Below are 19929 nucleotides of genomic sequence, written 5' to 3' on the forward strand. Positions count from 1 at the left end.
TGGCTTTGCTGTAAGAAAAACACACACTCAACTGTGTAACTATTGTTATGCACAGTGAAGTTAACCATATACATCAGGTATATTTCAGGAACCTCTTAGCTATAATGTTATTATTTCATTACCTTTTTAATACATAGATTTCTTTTTCACATTTGACTGAAAACTTTTGAATGTATGATATATTCTTACAGTTACAATAATGAAAGACTTAAACTGTTTTCACATCAGGCAATGTGTCAGGAAACATGTCCAGTGCCAACTCTTCTTTCAGTGCTATGAATCCTGTGTCTAACATGGCCATGGGTGTTAACACAAACTCCCTTTCCAACATGGAGAATCTGACTGGCATGAATAGGTAAGATACCTTAAAAGTAGTTTTACTTTAAGCACTGATTTATAATAATATGCGATTAGCCATGTTAAGTGCATAGCATTAATAGTTTAAATGTTAAATCAAATTCATTTAACTCCTAGTGTTTCTGAAAGGTAGAGAGTGTGTTGTTAGATCGCTATATGGTAACAGTGAAATACTCTTAACTTAAAACTTGCATAAATTTCTAGGTGGTATACATAAAATAAAAAAAAAAAAAAACACTTGAGTCTAACCTAATGATGATAATGATAAATGACAGTATTTTACCATATATCTCGTGACTGAGGATTTATTTCTCAAAAAATGTAGGTGGCGTTAGTTAGAGGTAGATGTGATATGGTAGTTTTAGAAAATGTTTTTTCTGAAGCAGTTGTTACTTTAAGAAACATTTATCAAATTTTATTAGTTCTTTTCATTGGTGTATTCAAGATGTTCAAGTATTTTGTTTTTAAAGAAGGACATCTTACTGAAACAGTTTATTTCAGGTAAATATTGGTTGCCAACTCATAACCATTCTACTGAAATTTCAATAGTACTTTGTGCTGAAAATTAATAAAAAATAATAACAGTTTTTTATACTGTATATAATTAAATTGAATATACAGTATTAATGTTAGAACAAACAAAACAAACATGCTCAAGTTTCCACACATCACGTGGTATTTTCAAGTGCAACACTAATACAGTCACACTATTAGTCATCACTCCTTTGGTGCAGCTGTTCCCTTTATTATAAGTTGTTTATTATTTGGTTAATTAGTCATCACTTCTGTGGTACAGATGTTCCCACCATTAGATTATAATTGTTTCTTGTTTGATTAATCATTTATCACTTTTGTAGTACAGCTGTTTCCATTAGTAATTATAAGTTGTTTATTATTTGGTTAATGAGTCATCATTCCTGTGGTACAATTGTTTCCACTATATTGTAAGTTGTTTATTATTTGATTAATCATTCATCACTTCTGTTGTACAGCTGTTTCCACTAGTAGATTATAATTTTTCTTGTTTGGTTAATGAGTCATCATTCCTGTGGTTTTTTCTTGTTTGGTTAATGAGTTGTCATTCCTGTGGTACAGCTGTTTCCACTATTAGATTGTAAGTTGGTTCCTATTTTGTACTTGGTTAATCAGTCATCACCCCTGTGTTGTAGTTATTCCCACTGTTAAATTGTGAGTTGGTTTGTATTTCTTATGTGGGTAATGAATCATCAGTGTATGTTTTAGCTATTCAAACTTAAATTGGTCCTCATTTCTTATTTAGTTAACCAACACGTCTTTAGAATATTTGTTAGTTTATTGAAAGTCTTTATTAGTATTGTTATACTGGTATTGTAATCATGAACTTTTGATAAATAATGAAATAAATGTATTGGTTGTTGAGAAACATCTCAAAACTAGTTGTGCTGTTAACCATGAAGGATTTTTTTTTATTAAGGTTTTTTTCCCTACTTTTACTAACAATACATTATCTGTATAAATCAACCAAGTGAGATCTTGACAAATGTGTTCTTATATACCATGCTGTAATAATTTAGTACTCTGTAAAGTCTAGTTTTTTTTAAAGGAAATTTGTAGAAATTCACTTTTATTGTTTTCCTCTAGTCTTGGAAATACAGCTGGTATTGCGACAAATGGTCCAAATATGGATCCCTTTGCCCAAGCATACTCGGGGATGCAGCAGTATTCAGGTAAGCTGTACTATGCTTGCACTTTTCAGATATCATATTTAAGTACATTATAAAATGTTTCTCATCAAGTTTAAAGAATGTTACTGTATTTAATAATTATATTCTTATTATTAAGGTTTTGTTTTCAGTATTCTTTATGCTGACAAAATGGTAATTACAAATAACATCAGCATAAAATATATAAAATTTTATTATTAAACTAATTAATCAAATCATATACACATTTTATTGTTCTTTTAACAATCTTTCTCTGAAAATAAGTTTTGATTCTGTTAGTGGTATGGTATTAATGCCTTCATTGTTTGTATGACAAATTGTATCTTCTAGAATCACAAGAAAAAACAGCAGATACTTACAACATAATAATTTTTAAGCCATTATAACTTATGAGCTCCTTTTGTGTCAGTTTTTTTAAATTAAAATCCAATAGAAAAAGTAGGTTTCAGTTTCAACACATTCTCAGACTTGTTTACAGTTGTGGAATTGTTTGTATTTTTGAGAATATTACAAATTAAAATTTGTTAAATAATATATTACCAATATACATGTGTATAGTGAAAATAACAAATTTATATCTATATGCATCATCCACAAAATAGTAAAAAATATTCTGTGTACTTAGTTCTAATTTAAAGCATTGTAATTTTTATTTAGAATGGTTCCTACCTCTGTACTTTGTAATTAAGTGTAAACTCTTGGCCAACCTTACAAATTCTAGCTGACTCCATGTTTAGGTTGTATCATGTACCTACTTTAGCTCATTGATGTGTACAAACCACGTAATTCTTGCATTTAGGTAGAGTATAATTTTATATATTTAGATGCACAAAAAATCTTCCTCTTAGAATTTAAAAGTAAATAATTTAACACTGTTTTCCTTTGTCTATTAATTTTATTAACTGCCAGAACTTTATGAAAAATATTTATTATGGTACAAGCCTATTTAACACTTATGCAGGGGTTATTGTTTTCTCTTAATAGTTTAGCATAATAAGCAGTCACTTCCATCTATTTTAGCAGCAATTTAATATATTACAAAGATGTTTTTGTATAACTATATGTTAATGCTGCACAGTTTCAGTTTTGTTTTTAATTTTGTCAAACATCATCACAATATAAGTTAAAATGGCTCTAGTGCAGTACATACATGTACAATTAAAAGGATTACAATGCTAAAATAATTATACAATAAATAATTTATTAAAATGATTCTACATGTTTTGGTGTTCTTACACCACAGTCTTTCTGTTTTAAGAAATTATTGTGTAATTATTTGTTTTACTCTTTACAACTGTATATGTATCATCACACTATTTTTACTAATTGTATTGATTTTTCTTTTTCTCAATTTAAATACATTTTAAAGCATGGACATTTTTGTATTGGATTTTGGTTGACAGTTTCACTTAGTAGTAGTAAATTTTTTAAGGCTTTGTTGGTAAATCTTTTCTTATTTTGATCTTGTACTTTAGGCATGACTGTTGAAGAGGTATTTATTTATTCATTACATGATTAATATAATCCTACAACTTACTGTTCCCACATTTCCAAATTAGATTTATCATAGCTGACAATATTGTATAGTTTTTCTCAAATGTTAGTTGGCATAACTTAATATCTTGCAATATTGTGCTGTTATTTTATTTTGAAAGAAAAATATGTGGTGTTTAATTTGTGGTACCTTGTAAAAGTTCTATACATATTAACTGTTTTGTGATCCATTATTATTGCCTAGTCACATTAGTTAAGTGTTATGTTGTACTACTTGATAATTATTGTAATATGTTACATGGTACCAGAACATTTTCAGAATGTTTTTTCTATCTGTATTATTCTAATTAAGTATAGATTATTGGCTAATTGTACAAATTCATGCTAACTATGTTTTAGGTTGTATCATATAATTGTTTTTTTTCATTCTGTGATTTTATAAATGCTTGTTCAATAAGTTTGTTAGACTTCTGATTGTAATGTTATTTTGTGAATTTATTTTATGATTAGAGAATGTATTTTGTTATCATTATACTTCCAGAAAGATGTATTTTATAATTATTCAACCCTTAGCTAAAAATAAAATGTATTACAGCTGCAATGCCAGGAAGTTTTTCTCAAGTTGGACTTCATCAGAATCAAAACCCTGCTGGAAAACAAGTAGAAGGTAAATATAGATCATCGATAAGAAATAATAGTGATACCAGTGGTGTGGTAGAAGAAAACAACACTTATGCTGAATGTACCTAAATATTTGTCTTTAACAAAACATTTAAAATGTTTATTTCTCCTTAAACATGGATTAGTTGTTCAAACTATAGTAGTTGTACATCACTGTGTACATTAAAATATCTAGCTGTGACATAGCAGTTGATGAAATGGTTGAAATTTTTCTTTTTTTAAATCATAGCTGTGTCAACTCTTGATTTGTGATCTGGTTACAGTTTTGGACATGAGGTCAAACCCTTTACATTGATGTATTTGATCATACCTTAGGTCTAATCTGCTGAAAAGAATTTAATTTTGAGGTTAGGCTGGTAGAGATACTGTGGAGTGATAAAATTGGATTGGATTTCTGCACTCCCCCATGCTTGATTGTGCTGGCACAAAAAAAAAATGTATCTAATATAAAGGAGTCTCATAGTTTCATTTATTCTAATCATGCCTAAAGGAATTTCAAGTGCTGTGGCTATTGAGAATTACCTCAATTAGGATGTAAAAAGAATGTTTAATGTCATTTTTCTTTTTTATTATTGAAATAAACATATTGCAACTTATGCAACTGTAGTTTGCACCTACATTAGCATACACACTTTTTATAGAATGCAAATAATTTTCTATAGTGTTAATTGTATTTTTACCCATTGGATAGCAAATATCATATTAACGATTAGAGGAAAACTGAAGTTTTAAGGTATATAAAGTCTAATCAATAACACGATAAGTGTGAAAAAAAGGTGCTACCAAAAACAAATTGAGTACAACATGAATCATTGATAAGTCGGCCACCATACATACAACATTGATAAGTCAGCCACCATACATACAACATTGATAAGTCGGCCACCATACATACAACATTGATAAGAGTTTTGCAACAAATATTCATTCATTAGTTTTTGTTCAACTTTGGGCATGATGATGGGTAAAACAAAATGTCCTAGTGGATAGCATTACATATTAGCTTAAGCACTTAGTGCAAGTAATACTGCTTGATTATGGCTGTGCTTAGTGCATGGGAGGTAACGACAAGAAATTGTTAATCTAGATTCTATGACATTACTAGTTTATGCTTCAAATTTAGCAGTGAATGCTAAGCATTCATTCATATGATTCTGTTGAGAACTTGAGCTAGAAACTGTTAAGGTAGCTTCTGTAGTCTAACCAATACTTGTTTATCTAAATGTGCTTTCACCTTAGTGTTTTCTGCTCTAAATCAGCAGTCTTTAGTCCAAATGACAAACTAAAACTTATCCACTTTTACTTTTAAATGAAGCTGTAGTAAAAATTTCATACCAGTAGATCATGTTATTTTTATCATATACATGCTCAAAAATGTGTTAAAATGGAGCATTTTTTGTTGAATAACTGTACACTTGACCTAATTTCACACCTAATAGTTAGTTGTAAAGATATATCAGTGTACCAAAATTTAAAAGAAAACCCATAAAAGGTAATTTTCCTATCAAATAAAGTTTCCATACTTTTGATGCAAAGGAAAAAAGAAATTTGATCAATATTGGAGATTTTATATACTGTTTTTCTTGACGGAATGCCTTGAAATTTGGTACCAGCAGAACACATCGATTGAAAATATGTATTAGTTTGGATTACCACAAAATTGTTAAACTATCATTCTTATAAATAACACAGTATATCTTGTAAGTTGGTTTAAGCTGTGTCCCAAGAGAGTTTTTTTAATTCAAATTCCAGTTGAGTGGAGAATTTTTTTATAACTTCATTTAATTATTAACTCATGTTTAGATTAAGATATTACAGTATTAAAGAAAACCATTACAACATGATAGTTTACATTAGGGATTTCAATTTGTTAATAATTGTCACAGTAGTTGTAGTGCTGACTATAATGTTGAAGTTTCACGTTCAAACCACAATGGAGTTAGGATTTTTTGTTAATTCTTTATTATTATATTCATTTTTAAATGTTTGGTCATTTATAAAAACAAGCTCTTTGAATAACCAGAAAAGTACCAGTAGATTTATGGATCATATCGTATTATGTATTGAACATCAATGACTGTGTGTGTCAAAAACAAGGTGCATATAGTTTTAGCCAGCAGATGGCGCTAGACTACATTATTATTGATGTTTTTTATGTTTAGTAAGAGACATAAAAATATAAACAAAAAGTGTATAACTATTTTTTGACAAACACTTGTACCTTCTTTCATTTGCCATCACAACTAATAAATCAAAGGGCCAGACATTTGACTATGTAGAGATATTTCTTGGAGAACCTGTTTCTGTTTGACGTGGTTCAATTTATAAGGGACTTTGAAAAAGTAAATTTTAACAAAAATATGCATAAAGTTATAATTAAGGACCACTTGTAGGAGATGATCAAATAAACATAAAATGTTTTTGTAAAATATTAGAGTTAAATAATAAAAATAAGATTAAAGAGTTTATAATTTAGTATAATTTAAATAATTTTGAGAGGGAAAATTAATAACATTTGCTATTACATAACAGGCATTTAGCTTTTTTAACTTGTGTATAGAACTGATGAAAACGCTCGTAAATTATTTTTCAAATAATCATTTATTTTCTTTACAGGACCAGAAGGTGCTAATTTGTTCATTTACCATCTTCCCCAGGAATTTACGGACAATGACCTCGCCCAAATCTTTCTACCCTTTGGAAATGTGATTTCTGTTAAGGTTTTTATTGACAAGCAGACAAACCTTAGCAAATGTTTTGGTATGATCAAATTGTCTTTTTTTAATCTGTATTCCTATACCTTATATTTGGTTACCTCTGAGAAAGAGTTTACATTAAGTGACAATGTTATTAAATAGTTGATGCATTAATATTAACACTTAATTTTTTTTTTATCAGAGTTAATATGTTATTGAAATTATAAGGTATTTTATTTGAGAAAAATAAACATGTCATTTAGCATTTGTAAATAATACCCAGTTTAGCTTAGCATGTTACCACTTGAATATTGTTTATTAAATAAATTACTAGCAGTGGGCTTGTTTTTCTGAAGAGAATAGTTAAAATAAAGTAGTTATTATACATAGCTCTTTGTTGTTTTTTTCTCCCACTGGTATTGGTAATAAACATTTGCAGGATTATATTTTTCAGTTGTGGTCATTTTGAATAAAGTAATTAGTTCTTGTTAATTTTATAAACCTTACTTATTTATACAGAAGCCACTAGGTTATTTTCTATACAATAATTACATAGTTTTTGTAGGTTATCACTGGACAGGGTTTTTAGTAAAATTAGAAACTTAAAATGAATGAAATATATTACCTGATTTTTATACATATCACTTGAGTTCTCTAGTTGTTTTATTCATGGATGTTTGTGTACCTACAATATTTTATCTTGGATGGTACAATAAATGAAAGTTTATTATAGTTTCCAAACTTTTACTTTCTAATCTTAGTTTAGAGTACAAAATACAGTTTAGTATCATATTTGTGTACTTAAAAGCATTCACAAACTGTACAAGCTACTTAACTGTATTTTATTATTACTTTTTATTTTATGGTTAATAAAAACAAGTAAGTTGTGTTACCAATTTTCCTGGTGAGTGCCAATCTCTTATGTCAGAGCAGTTAAGTATGCTTCATAAGATGTGTTGAAAGTGGATAAATTCAGTTACAAAATGTAAACGGATAGGTGATGTAATGATTGGTTTGATACAATTCTGGATTATTTAAATATTGTGTATCTGTTGATGTAAATCCTTTCACTGTACTTTGGCAAGTGAAAGTTCATAAGTTGGAATTTTAAATGATTTTACAGAAATGTTGAGATTTTTTCATGATTTTTTACATGCAAGTATAGAGTACCTTTTGTTGCATTACTATTATTCTGTTTTCACTTTCAGCATGACCACAAACTGGATAAAAATATCCTGGTTTTACTATGAGAGATAAAATCAAAGATAAATAGTTATATTTCAGAGTTCTAAGAAGATAGGAGTTTGTATCACTGTATTGTTTTGTTAACATAGAACAACTAGTGATATAAATATCACTAACATAGAGAGAATGACTAGTGATATATCACTTTAACGTAGAGAGAACAACTAGTGATGTAAATATCACTCTGTCGACACAGAGAACAACCAGTGATGTAAATATCACTTTCCTTTTGTTAATTTTTCTTGATGAGACCAAAGTTTGGATGAAGAAAATACCAAACAGTTCTTTAATTAGGTCAGATTAATTCCTTGTTTGTTTTTCTAAAGAAAACATTTCAATCAACTACTTGGTAGTTTATGAAAGTTTTTAATGTTTAATATTTCTCTTCTTTCCATAGTGTTTCAATATTAATATGGTCCAGAAACCATTTTGTGTAAAATTCTTGAAAGAAATTGTGAATATTTGGTTTTAAGTTGTAGGCCTAAGTAAATTTTCATTAATTATTTTCACAACACAGCAATTTAGTTGCATATTAATAGTTTATTTTAAACTTCCTGTCATAGAACTTTGAATTCCTTAATCAAGTTTACCAACATTACTATTTTGTTATTTATAAACACAGTTTACCATTATAATTTGTCTTTTTATTTATTTCTTCAGGCTTTGTCAGTTATGATAGTCCTGTGAGTGCACAGACTGCCATCCAGGCCATGAATGGATATCAGATTGGTACAAAAAGGCTTAAAGTTCAGTTGAAGCGATCAAAAGAATCCAACAAACCATAATTAAATGTATCCATTACATTCAACACAATATCTATCTTCTAAAGGGTATGTATTTTGTCTCTGGTTTTGTCATCGAAGTCAAATGGAAGAAATAACAGGATATATGTCATCAGATTACTTTGTTTTGTTTTAATAATTCCATAAAGATGCTTCTTTTTATCTAAAGTTGTCATGTTGTACTTCTTGAAACCATCATATACTTCAGTGAAACAGTACACTGATGTAAGACACTATTCATAGACCAAAAACATAAAATATGCACTTTGAGTGCTAAGAATTAGTTGTTTCCTTAAATTGTTTCCAAAAGCTTACAAAAAAAATATAACATTCTTAGTTGTTGTACATACATATATTTAAATATCAAATAGTCAATAATTGATTGAGCTGCAAGTGGCAGAAATATACAAAATATATTGTATATATGCTTGTGAAATTATTTTGAAGCTCTCTTTACATAATAACTAACACTTCAAAGTGATTGTTTTATCATAGAAACCAGGGCCTGGGATAACTTCCTGTAATAAGAATTTTAAAAGATTGTTAATCCAGTAAACATTCTCAAACAAAATAAATGTGCTGTTAACAAGGCTAGTTGGTTTGTTTCTATGAAAAAATGAACAAAATCTTTAGAGCACAGATTTCTAATCTTTCAGACTTTTTACTTGCTGTTAATCAGCAGGGTCAAGAGATGTACATCTTATACCAGACTAAATAGAAGAGGCTTTATTTTAACTGAATTTGAAATATGTACTGTATAACCATACACTCATTAATAAACACATGTAAAGGTTGGAACTTTGTCAAATGGGCCCATGCTGTCTAAACATGGTATCTCTGATGGAGAGCATAACCAACAAAATACCAAATGAATATTAAAGAAAATGAAATTTCATCTGAACCCTAGTGTTAGTGTACACTAACAACAATAGGAGGAAATACAGCAAGATAAAGTTTAAAGTAATACTATTTTTCTGAAAGGAAAAATGTAGTAATAGTGGAACTATTTTGAATAAAGTTTGAAATGGTCTTCAGAACTGGTTGTAGGTAATTATTTAGAGGCCTGTTTAAATTTTGAATGTTCTTGTACAAATTATTTTTGAGGTTAATTTCTTTCTATTGGCTACAGTGTACATTGTATCCATGTGAATTTTCATTAAACCTGCTTGATGGTTGAAAAAAGTTTCATTTTAAAATTCTAAAATTAAATGAGTTATTTAAAATATATGTAATTACACTATGTAACACAAATGTTGTTTCTGGATAGTATGTGTTATTTCATAATTACTCATGTTGTAAAAGTACTGAAAATGGTCATTATTCTCATCAAACTTTGCTTTTGTGACCTGATTAATGAAATTTAGAAATTAACCTATTTTCTGTGTAAAAACGGGCAAATTTGCACATTTTCATTTACACAAGGTCTGAATGAAACAACATATGAATCAAGATTTCCATGTATTTATGCTAAAGTTGTACAAAAATGAACAAAAATGTTTAGAAGTTAATAGTTTTTTGAGATTTGCAACTGTAATGTAAATCCTCTTACACACATCAGCCCCAAAATATAGTCTCCCATCATGTTTTTATTATATGCTCCTCAATAGAAGTGTTCAAAGTCCAGTATATCTTAGTGGAAGTGCTTGCCTTGCTCCTCTGAGTATGTTCCCATGTTCTTCTTGAATTTATCAAGGTGAGTGTCAAGGATATGGACTTTCAGGGACATCCTGCAGCCCATTTTGCTGTAGTTCTTCACCAGAGCCTCAGCCAGTTCCTCATAATGTTCGCCTTGTGATTGCCCAAGAAACCCTGAACTGCTGCGACAAATCTGCCCCAAGTTTTTTTATCTTCCTACTGAGCTTCTTGGGGAATTCTGTCCACTCCAGGATCTTTATTTGTGGTCCAGTAAAGACACCAGCTTTGACCTTTGCTTCAGGCAGCTTATGGAAGAAGTCTCAAAGATGCTTGAAGGCTGCAGACTTCTTATCAAGAAATGTGACAAATTGTTTTGTAAGACCCAATTTTATGTGCAGTGATGGGAACAACACCTTCTGGAGGTCCACTAGTGGCTTACACTTGACATTGGGCCTCTCCACAGAGAACTCAGTCCGTTGTGGCCAGTGCTTCCTGTTGTGTCGTGCTGCAGTGTCCCTGCTATCCCAAAGGCAAAGATAACGAGGAAACTCGATTAAAGCCTCCTTGGAGACCCATCAGGAATGCCACCATTTGGAAGTCTCCGATAACATCCCAGCTATACTCATACTTTAAGGCTTCTAGGAAAGTCTTGATGCTGTTGTATTCCTCTTTGAGGTGCACCAAGTGAACCAGGGAATAGAGACAGATACTTATTCCTGTTATGGAGCAGCACAGCTGTGAGGCTTCTGGATGAGCTATCAATGAAGAGTGCCACTCACTTGGGTTACAGGCAATTCCAGCTGCCTCGCACAGACTAGATACATTGTGGCAGAAGCAGAGCCCATCTTGACGAGTGAAGAAGTTTGAAAAATATCGGTGGCGCTTCCTGTGACTTGCGACTAGCACACTTTCATTCTTGGAAGTTTGAGAAAATTCTCTATCAGCGATTCAGCACTGAATCTACCTGGAGTGTTCTGGAAAATGGGTAAATTTGAAAATTTCATTACCCAGGTCACAAAAGCAAAAAAGAGAAAAATAGGTCTTTTTCATTTACTTTAGGCATAAGCAATTGGGAAATAACACTTTCTGCCCAGGAACAAGAAAAAGTAAAAATTTTGTAACAGTGTTATCAGTATAAACAATTTATATTTTATTAGTAAAAATCTGGCCCTTTCAAGCCAGTGCATAAACAGAGTGATAACTTACTCGTGAGTGAATTGTTACAAGTCATGATATTAAAAGTAAAAATGGCACAGGTTTTCTTACTAAGCTTTTTTAATAACCATGAATCTAAGGCAAAGTAATTGACAAATATAATTTTTTTCCTCAGCTAATAGTAGTTTATTTTAAACCATATTCCTTTCTTAAAGAGATGTACTGGTATATAGGCATTTACTAATTATTAAAGACAAACTAATAGATGGCAAACTAATTAACACAGTTATCAAATATTGGCACATAAAGAATAAGTCCCTTGAGAAAGACTTTTATTGGAGGCCAGAACATCAGGATAGTATGTTTAAATCTTTTAGCAGGCACATTTTAAAATCACTACTGTTTAATAAATTGGCTTTGGCTGTTTATATTTTAATTAATTATTTAAAATGTATGACATAAGAGCCTGTGAATGTCTGTAGCTACAACTTTTATTTTAACTATAAATATGACTGTTCATCAAGGATGTTTTATTAATAGCAGGCACGTGTTCTTTGTCATCCTAACATAAGTAATATTAGCTAACTGTTTCTATAATTAACTCCAGTTTGTTTTTTGTCCATCAATTTGACTACTTGGAATTATCAGGTACATTGAAAACTGAAAATACCAAACTTATTTAGCACTTAAACTGAAACTTCATGTGCTTTTCGTGGTATTTTTTAACTATAATTTATTGTTTTTATATAGGCAGTGAAGTTGGGTGTTGTGTGTTTTAACTTAAAGGTGTGAGGGGTCATATACACAGTGCTTTTAATCTCTCAATTTATACTACACATGTGTGAAAAGTGGAAAATTGCACCATAATAACACTGATTATAACAGATGCTCCATTTAGAGAGTTCATAAAATCAAAGTTTTTTTATTGGTTATTTAATTATTTTTTTTTACTGAAAGTCCACAATTTGAATACTTTTCTTGTACTCAGCAACACTCGCCACCAGAGTTTTTGGTGTTTTTTACCATAATATTAGAGATAACTGTATTAATGATTAGCCTTTTTTCAACGAATGATGCTGATTATATTAACTTTAAACAATAGTTTTATTTTTAGATCTTTGAAGATCAGTTTTTAAAATTCGACTTCAGTTATTTCTTACACAAATATAGCTGTTAATTCATTTTCACAATAGAGGGCACGACATATGATACAGTTTTTTGTTTGTCGTTTTTTGCAACTCCAAAAATCAGTGAAAATCAATAAATCTATGCCTCAGTTTTTACACTATCTGTTGATGCTTTTTATATTTAAATTAGAAAAAATAGTTCTTTTCTGCATATTTCATTATTAAGCTTGTTTTTGCAGATATTAACCATTGTTTTGGAATTTCACACAAATTCACACGAGGGCTATCTGCGCTAGCCATCACTAATTTAGCAGTGTAAGACTAGAGGGAAGACAGCTAGTCATCGCTACCCACCGCCAACTCACTTTTACCAACGAATAGTTGGATTGATCGGTTGATTTGGTGTGACGGGGATTCGAACCTACGAGCCGAACGCTTTAACCCACCTGGCCATGCCGGTCTTTTATTAACCATTTATTAACTAATGATACTGGAAAACTAGTCGCTAAATGGTTATGGAACTAGCATTATACATATATGGAAAATTTTGTATTGATTGAGGGAAGCCCCACACATTTCCCGAAAATGCTGGTAATTAATTAATTTTTATTTTCTCATAATTTTTATATATCCGTCACCTTCCACTTGTGTTATTGGGAAATAACGAAGAAACTGAATACCATGACAGTTGTATTTTGTATTCGGCATAATTAAATTGTTTCTCAATAATAATGCAACGCTTGTTATTATATTATACGCACTCGCATCTTTACATTCTGTTAACATAAAATCTTGAAAGTATGTTTAAGAGATTGGGAATATAGCAAAGATCCTTAGTAGATGAAGATTACGTAACTTTTAAAACCATTTTTATTAAAAGACATGAATATGTTAAAAAACATTAAATACTTAAAACGTTTTTTATGTGCAGGTGTAGAGGGACCTTGTCCAAATTCTGACTAATTCTATCTTAACAATCGGCTCTTTTATTATTATGAAAGTTATGATACGTTTTATGAAAACTGGAGATAAAACTATTTAGAAAATGGCTTTCTTCTATTTTCGAAATTTTCTTTAATTCTACTTTTCATTAAAATCCTAGGTTTTGCTTTCACGCGTTAATTGGTTGGATGATTGTTTGATAAAAAAGCAACTGTGCTATCTCCGTTGAATAACCGGTTTAAAAAAATGAAACTAAAATCATGTAAAATGTAAATCAAAATAAAAGTAAATAAACTTCAACTAGCAGATAATAACTTAAATACAATGAAAAAAGCCAATGGCTCTTAAAATTTAAAAACATTAATAAGGTGGACAGTGCCACTATCACCAATGACTATCAAACGCCAGGGGTAAACCCATAATAAAACGTGTCTAAAATGGTGCCGTCGTTCCGAGTCGTAATGATGTTCTTTCTTAGTGAACATAGATTCTAGTGATTGAGAGCGTGGACAAATAATCGTTCTGCATCTTGGAACCAAAGTAGGATATGGACCCGAGCTGATGCCAGAAGCTGGAGCCACTGGAAGGAATGGTGGGAATAGTGTCATAGACATTGACTCTTCAACTCTCTTAATCATGGAGAACATAAGACTCTTCACGTTGTATGAAAACGACGCTGTTGGAGGTAAGGAGAGAACTGTCTGCACTACCAATGTTGTAGTGGAATGGAGTACAGCAACATATGTCTGAGATGGAGTGAAGGACAATAACTTCCGAGACTCTGGGTAGGAAATATTGTTCACAATCTTTAAAAGGTTGCACCTCTTTCTTCTCCACATACTTAGGACAAGAACAAAAGTGAGAGGCGCTGGAACCGTTACAGTTAAAACAGTGAGTTTCCAATTCGCACTCGTAGGTGTCGTTGTCTTTGCCACCACAACGAGCACACGTTAAAGAACCACGACACATGCCGTTGAATGACCAAATCGCTGAATCTTGACACATCAAAGAGGGTTTGGAATATATGGCCTTACGTTATAGTTTACGTATCCTGCCTTGATAGTGACAGGTGGAAGGGGCGATTTAAACGTCAAAATAAGTACAACACTGGTGCTCGGTTGATCATAGCCCAAGAGGATCAGCTGATTGACCCTGTAGTGGGCCACTCCAATGCCGCTCACCTACAGGAATTTAATGCCAAAGTGGCGTATTGGGGTTGAATCATCTCCACTCTTTCACGGGTCGCCACACACGGCAAACACGTATGTAGATGTTCAGATCCCAGGGGAGGTAATTTGTATGTACAAAACCTTCTCTGCGAGGTCCGTCCTCTCACCACGTACAGGAATCCACCTCGAGGAGCTCAAAGTCGTAACAACAGCACGACGGTAAAACTTTTAGGCTATTTTAATTTGAGTGTCACAAAGACCACATGTTGGTGGATCTTGCTACAACAAAAGAAGATGACAGGTTAAAAAAACTGGTCAATGCGTATCCTAGCCATATCATTTTGAAATTCAAGCTTAATATCTTATTTTTCACCAAAATAATCCTTTAAGAAAACATACATTTGTAAATAAGTGCAGTAAATTCCACTTTTGACACTGACTTATGAATAGTTTTAATAACGCTGAATACAAACTAAACTCAGTTCTGAAGCACAAAACAAACTCGTTCGTAATTGTAACTGATGCACCCATGTCTAGTTACTAGATGCTTAGTGACATGGTAAGTTTTATAGATGTTTTAAGACTTTTTATGAACCTATTTGATGTAAACTAAACAACTAAATTTAGAACATTAAAATATAATTTACAGTAATATTTTACGTGAACCTTAGAGCACGAACACTATGATTAACTAATAGTATAATCACCCTAATGTTTGGTGAGCACAATGACGGAATGAAAAAATATCGTTTGTACCTAAACTAACAATTTTGAAAAGATGTACAATATTTCTTTTGTTCATTTAGGTACGATATTCAATAAACTTTATCCTCAGATAAGCAAACATCCTTAAGAAAATTAACGAGATACCATCTAACATCGTCAATTCTGGACTAAAAGGTTGACTTTATAGACTGGATATTTTTTTAAAAGTTGTTTGTGATTTAGGAATGTTGTGTTAATGGAAGTACATCGTACGTTAGAACACTTTAATGAAGGCCTCACTATACAAGCCTGATATTTCGTCTTCATTTCTTTTCAGACTTTCTTCTATGAGTATTTTTGTAACTTGTAGCACAAAATGTGTGTGGAAATAGTTCATGAGACTGGCCTGAACAAATATCATTTAAACCGGAAGTAGGAAAAACTAGCGTTATGAACTAAGTTCACTCTAAGATGTTCCATTTGTATAAATGCTAATCTAATATTAATACGTAAAAATGTACGTCCCAAAGTGTCAAAAATATGATAAATTCATAATGTACGTTATTCATCTCGAGCAGAAAGTGATTCGCCCAGCGCACCAGTCTCCAAGCTTTCAGTTATTCTCGTCACCATGGTAACAAATGGTGGACAGGAAGATGATAAAATTAATGTTTTTGTTGGGGTTAACCAAGGTGGAGTGTACGTTACCTCAAGTCCACCTAATATTTCATTGGCATAGCCAGGTGGGTTGAGGCGTGCGACTCCTAATCTGAGGGTCGCGGGTTCGCATCCTCGTCGCTCCAAACATGCCCGCCTTTTCAGCCGTGGAGGCGTTACAATGTGACGGTCAATCCCACCATTCGTTCTTAAAAGAGTAACCCAAGAGTTGGCGGTGGGTGGTGATGACTAGCTGCCTTCCCTCTGGTCTTACACTGCTAAATTAGGGACGGCTAGCGTAGATAGCCCTCATGTAACTTTGCGCGAAATTCAAAAACAAACAATATTTCATTTGTGGTATTTTTTCTTACAGGCCACTTTGTGGCCTGATTTGCGAAAAGTGTAAGTACTCTTAAAGTAGAATCTAGAAATCGCATGTGAAAATTTGGTGACGTGTATGGCATATATAAGTCTAACTCGTCTATAATAAAGACTTGTTTCACGTGCATGGTGCGAGCTGTCTCCTGAAATACTTTAAATCATGATATGATTTTACACTAGAAGATGTGCTGTGTCATAGTCACATCAGGTTAAAGAATTTTTGTACGAATATTTGTCGCGAATGTCTAACAGATGGACTGAAATGTTTCAGTGATTACCTCTGAAAACGAACATGACTGATAGATACATCGTATACATTTTACTCAGGCATACACGTCACTAAAATTACAGTTCGCACCACGGTTATTGATTTTTTTGTTGAGCATGTAAAATATGAGGGTTACTATTTCTTCTGTGCCAGCAACTGTTAGCTCCAGCATAGTGGCGCATAGAACGGTTCTGAACGTTTTTTTTTCTATTGCTGTTTTTCAAGTACAAACGTTTAGCTCATAGCTCCACCACATCTTGACCGATTTGAAATCGAATTACACCTTCGGATTCATGAGGTCAAACGCTTTAAATCAATATATTTGACCACGCCAAAGGCCTCGTACATTAAGTCGCTCTAATCCTACCTTAAAGAATTTTAAGTCCTGCAGCTACTGGTGATTCCCTTTTTTTACAGACTAAACCCTAGTTCTGCCTGATGTTCCCATACCTGAACTCATATAAAATTGTTTGTTTGTTTTTGAATTTCGCACAAAGCTACTCGAGGGCTATCTGTGCTAGCCGTCCCTAATTTAGCAGTGTAAGACTAGATGAAAGGCAGCTAGTCATCACCACCCACCGTCAACTCTTAGGTTACTCTTTTACCAACGAATAGTGGGATTGACTGTAAATTTATAATGCCCCCACGGCTGAAAGAGCGAGCATGTTTGGCGCGACGCGGATGCGAACCCGCGACCCTCAGATTACGAGGACGCACGCCTTAACACGCTTGGCCATGCCGGGCCTCTCATATAAAAAAAAAACATTTTTTTTTTGTATTTATATCGTGCGGTCGTCATGGAAAGTTAAATCATTTCGATGTTCTTTTATTCTGCTTGTTCTGGTGTTTTGAAGTTTCTTTCTTTGAATGTGCACAAATAAGTTAAGCTTTGAACCGGTTCTGGTTCATTGGTTCCCCAACAGATTCTCCATTCCTTATTTAACTAAACGGTTCTTATGTCTAGAAATACTAACTCTAGTTTGTATGTTTGATCATTATATTAAATACAAAAGAAGTTTACATGGCAACGTTATTTGAAAGGTTGTCACAGTTACTGAAAAATAGCGTTTTGTCAGTTGATATTTTGTGTCATAACAGCGTGATTTGTGTATTGGAAATTGAGTTGGAAAATGTGTTTTACGAAACTGTTTATTGGATTTGCAAAATAAATTTGAAAAGTTAAGAGAGTTTGATGGGTTTAAGAAATATTGCAACTATTTTGTTATTTTTCTGGTTTTATATCTGTTATATGTCTTCCAAAACAGTGTTGTAACAGTTACTATATGTTGGGAAAAAAGTTCCTTCTAATGTTTCAGGGATTATAACATTAAAATTTAAGGTTAATTATTTGCGGTGAACAGGAACCATTACAAATATTTAGTTTCACGAATGATAAATGTAGAATTTTAAGTACCTTCACTTTAGAATTATTTTGAACACTTTCACTTTAAGTATTTATTATGTGGAATAGTATTAACCTTATGTACTGATAAAAATACTTTTCCTGGCGAAAGTTTATATTTACATAACTCCTGTCTACCAGTTTCCTATCTCACTCATGGCCCGGCATGGTCAGGTGGGTTGAGGCGTGCGACTCGTAATCTGAGAGTCGCGGGTTCGCATCCCCGGCGCACGAAACATCCTCGCCTTTTCAGTCGTGGTGGGTATTATAATGTTACGGTCAATCCCACTATTCGTTGGTAAAAGAGTAGCCCAAGAGTTGGCGGTGGGTGGTGATGACTAGCTGCTTTCCCTCTAGTCTTACACTGCTAAATTAGGAACGGCTAGCGCAGATAGCCCTCAAGTAGCTTTGCGCGAAATTCAAAAACAAACAAACCTATCTCACTCTTGGACTAGGAGTAGCTTACTGGTTAGTGTATAGAGATTATTTATTAGAAGATTCTAACCCATGATAAGCTGTGAATAACTCCGAAATTTCACATCTGGGCGTTATGAAAGAGACGGTCAATGTTGCTATTCGGTTCGTTTCTGACTGGTGTTTCTTCCCTCTGGTCATTGATGCTCTTATGTTCATCTTTGTCAACGAACACGAGCCATTTTTGGGAGAACAATGAGTAATAATATTCTACATATGTCCGCTATGTTTCATCAAAATCTGATCATTTTTGACTGAGTTATAAAAAATATTGTGAAAAATGTGTCTCCATGGTAACAGATAGAGATTTATTTTCGTAACCTTTCTGTGACATATACCTTTGACTTTCACAAAAAAAATTAATCACTTTTAAGTTAGGTCATAATCCAAAGTTATACCAACTTTCATCCAAACACATTCAACCGTTTTCGAGCATTTTTAATGACAAACCCATTCACATAACCTCTGTCTACCTTCGGTGGCGAAAGTAACAACACATAAGTATGAAGGTCTTTGGTAATTCGCTTCCGGTATTATGCAGAAAAATAAATACCGCAAACTTTATTTGTCGAGGTGTATTTGTTTTAATCTACTTTCATATATATTTTTTCAATAAAACTTGAAAATAAACAAGGATTTCAAACTCTTTACAAAAGTATAATGAAACCTTGTTCGTTCGAATACTTTTGTAGTGATCTAATGCATATGGGCCGATCTAGTAATGGTATAAATGAATAAAGAGAGACATTCACCTGGTAAACAATTATATACACACACCTATATATATATAGACGCAATACGCTTGCCAGTTTATTGTTCTATTCGTTGTAAATATTTATAGAAATTACATAATGAAAATGGCATTTCATTATTTTCACATATCACATTTTCATCAAGCCAGTTGTGTACTTATTTACAGAATACAAAATATATATTATTAATCAAATGTACAACAAATCACATTCCAAATAAGAATGTTATGACAATCTACTTTCAAGTGATGTTTTGTCTTTTTAACTTTCTCAGTTGGTTTAAACAAACAACACGTTACGTTAA

General features: G+C 32.1%; 1 protein-coding gene across 4 annotated transcripts in view; it reads left to right on the forward strand.

Annotated features, from left to right (window-relative positions):
• Window positions 1–9126, forward strand: part of LOC143235166 (CUGBP Elav-like family member 2) — a 115457-nt gene extending 106331 nt beyond the window's left edge. For all 4 annotated transcript variants that reach the window (XM_076473058.1, XM_076473057.1, XM_076473055.1 and 1 more), the window contains 5 exons: window positions 229–355; window positions 1978–2063; window positions 4150–4221; window positions 6852–6995; window positions 8837–9126. In XM_076473058.1, the coding sequence (XP_076329173.1) occupies window positions 229–355; window positions 1978–2063; window positions 4150–4221; window positions 6852–6995; window positions 8837–8961 (554 nt within the window). In that variant the 3' untranslated portion in view covers window positions 8962–9126. The remainder of the gene's footprint in view (window positions 1–228; window positions 356–1977; window positions 2064–4149; window positions 4222–6851; window positions 6996–8836) is intronic.
• The last annotated feature ends 10803 nt before the right edge of the window (window positions 9127–19929 follow it).

Source organism: Tachypleus tridentatus, chromosome 12, assembly GCF_004210375.1.
Source record: "Tachypleus tridentatus isolate NWPU-2018 chromosome 12, ASM421037v1, whole genome shotgun sequence".
NCBI lineage: Eukaryota > Metazoa > Arthropoda > Merostomata > Xiphosura > Limulidae > Tachypleus > Tachypleus tridentatus.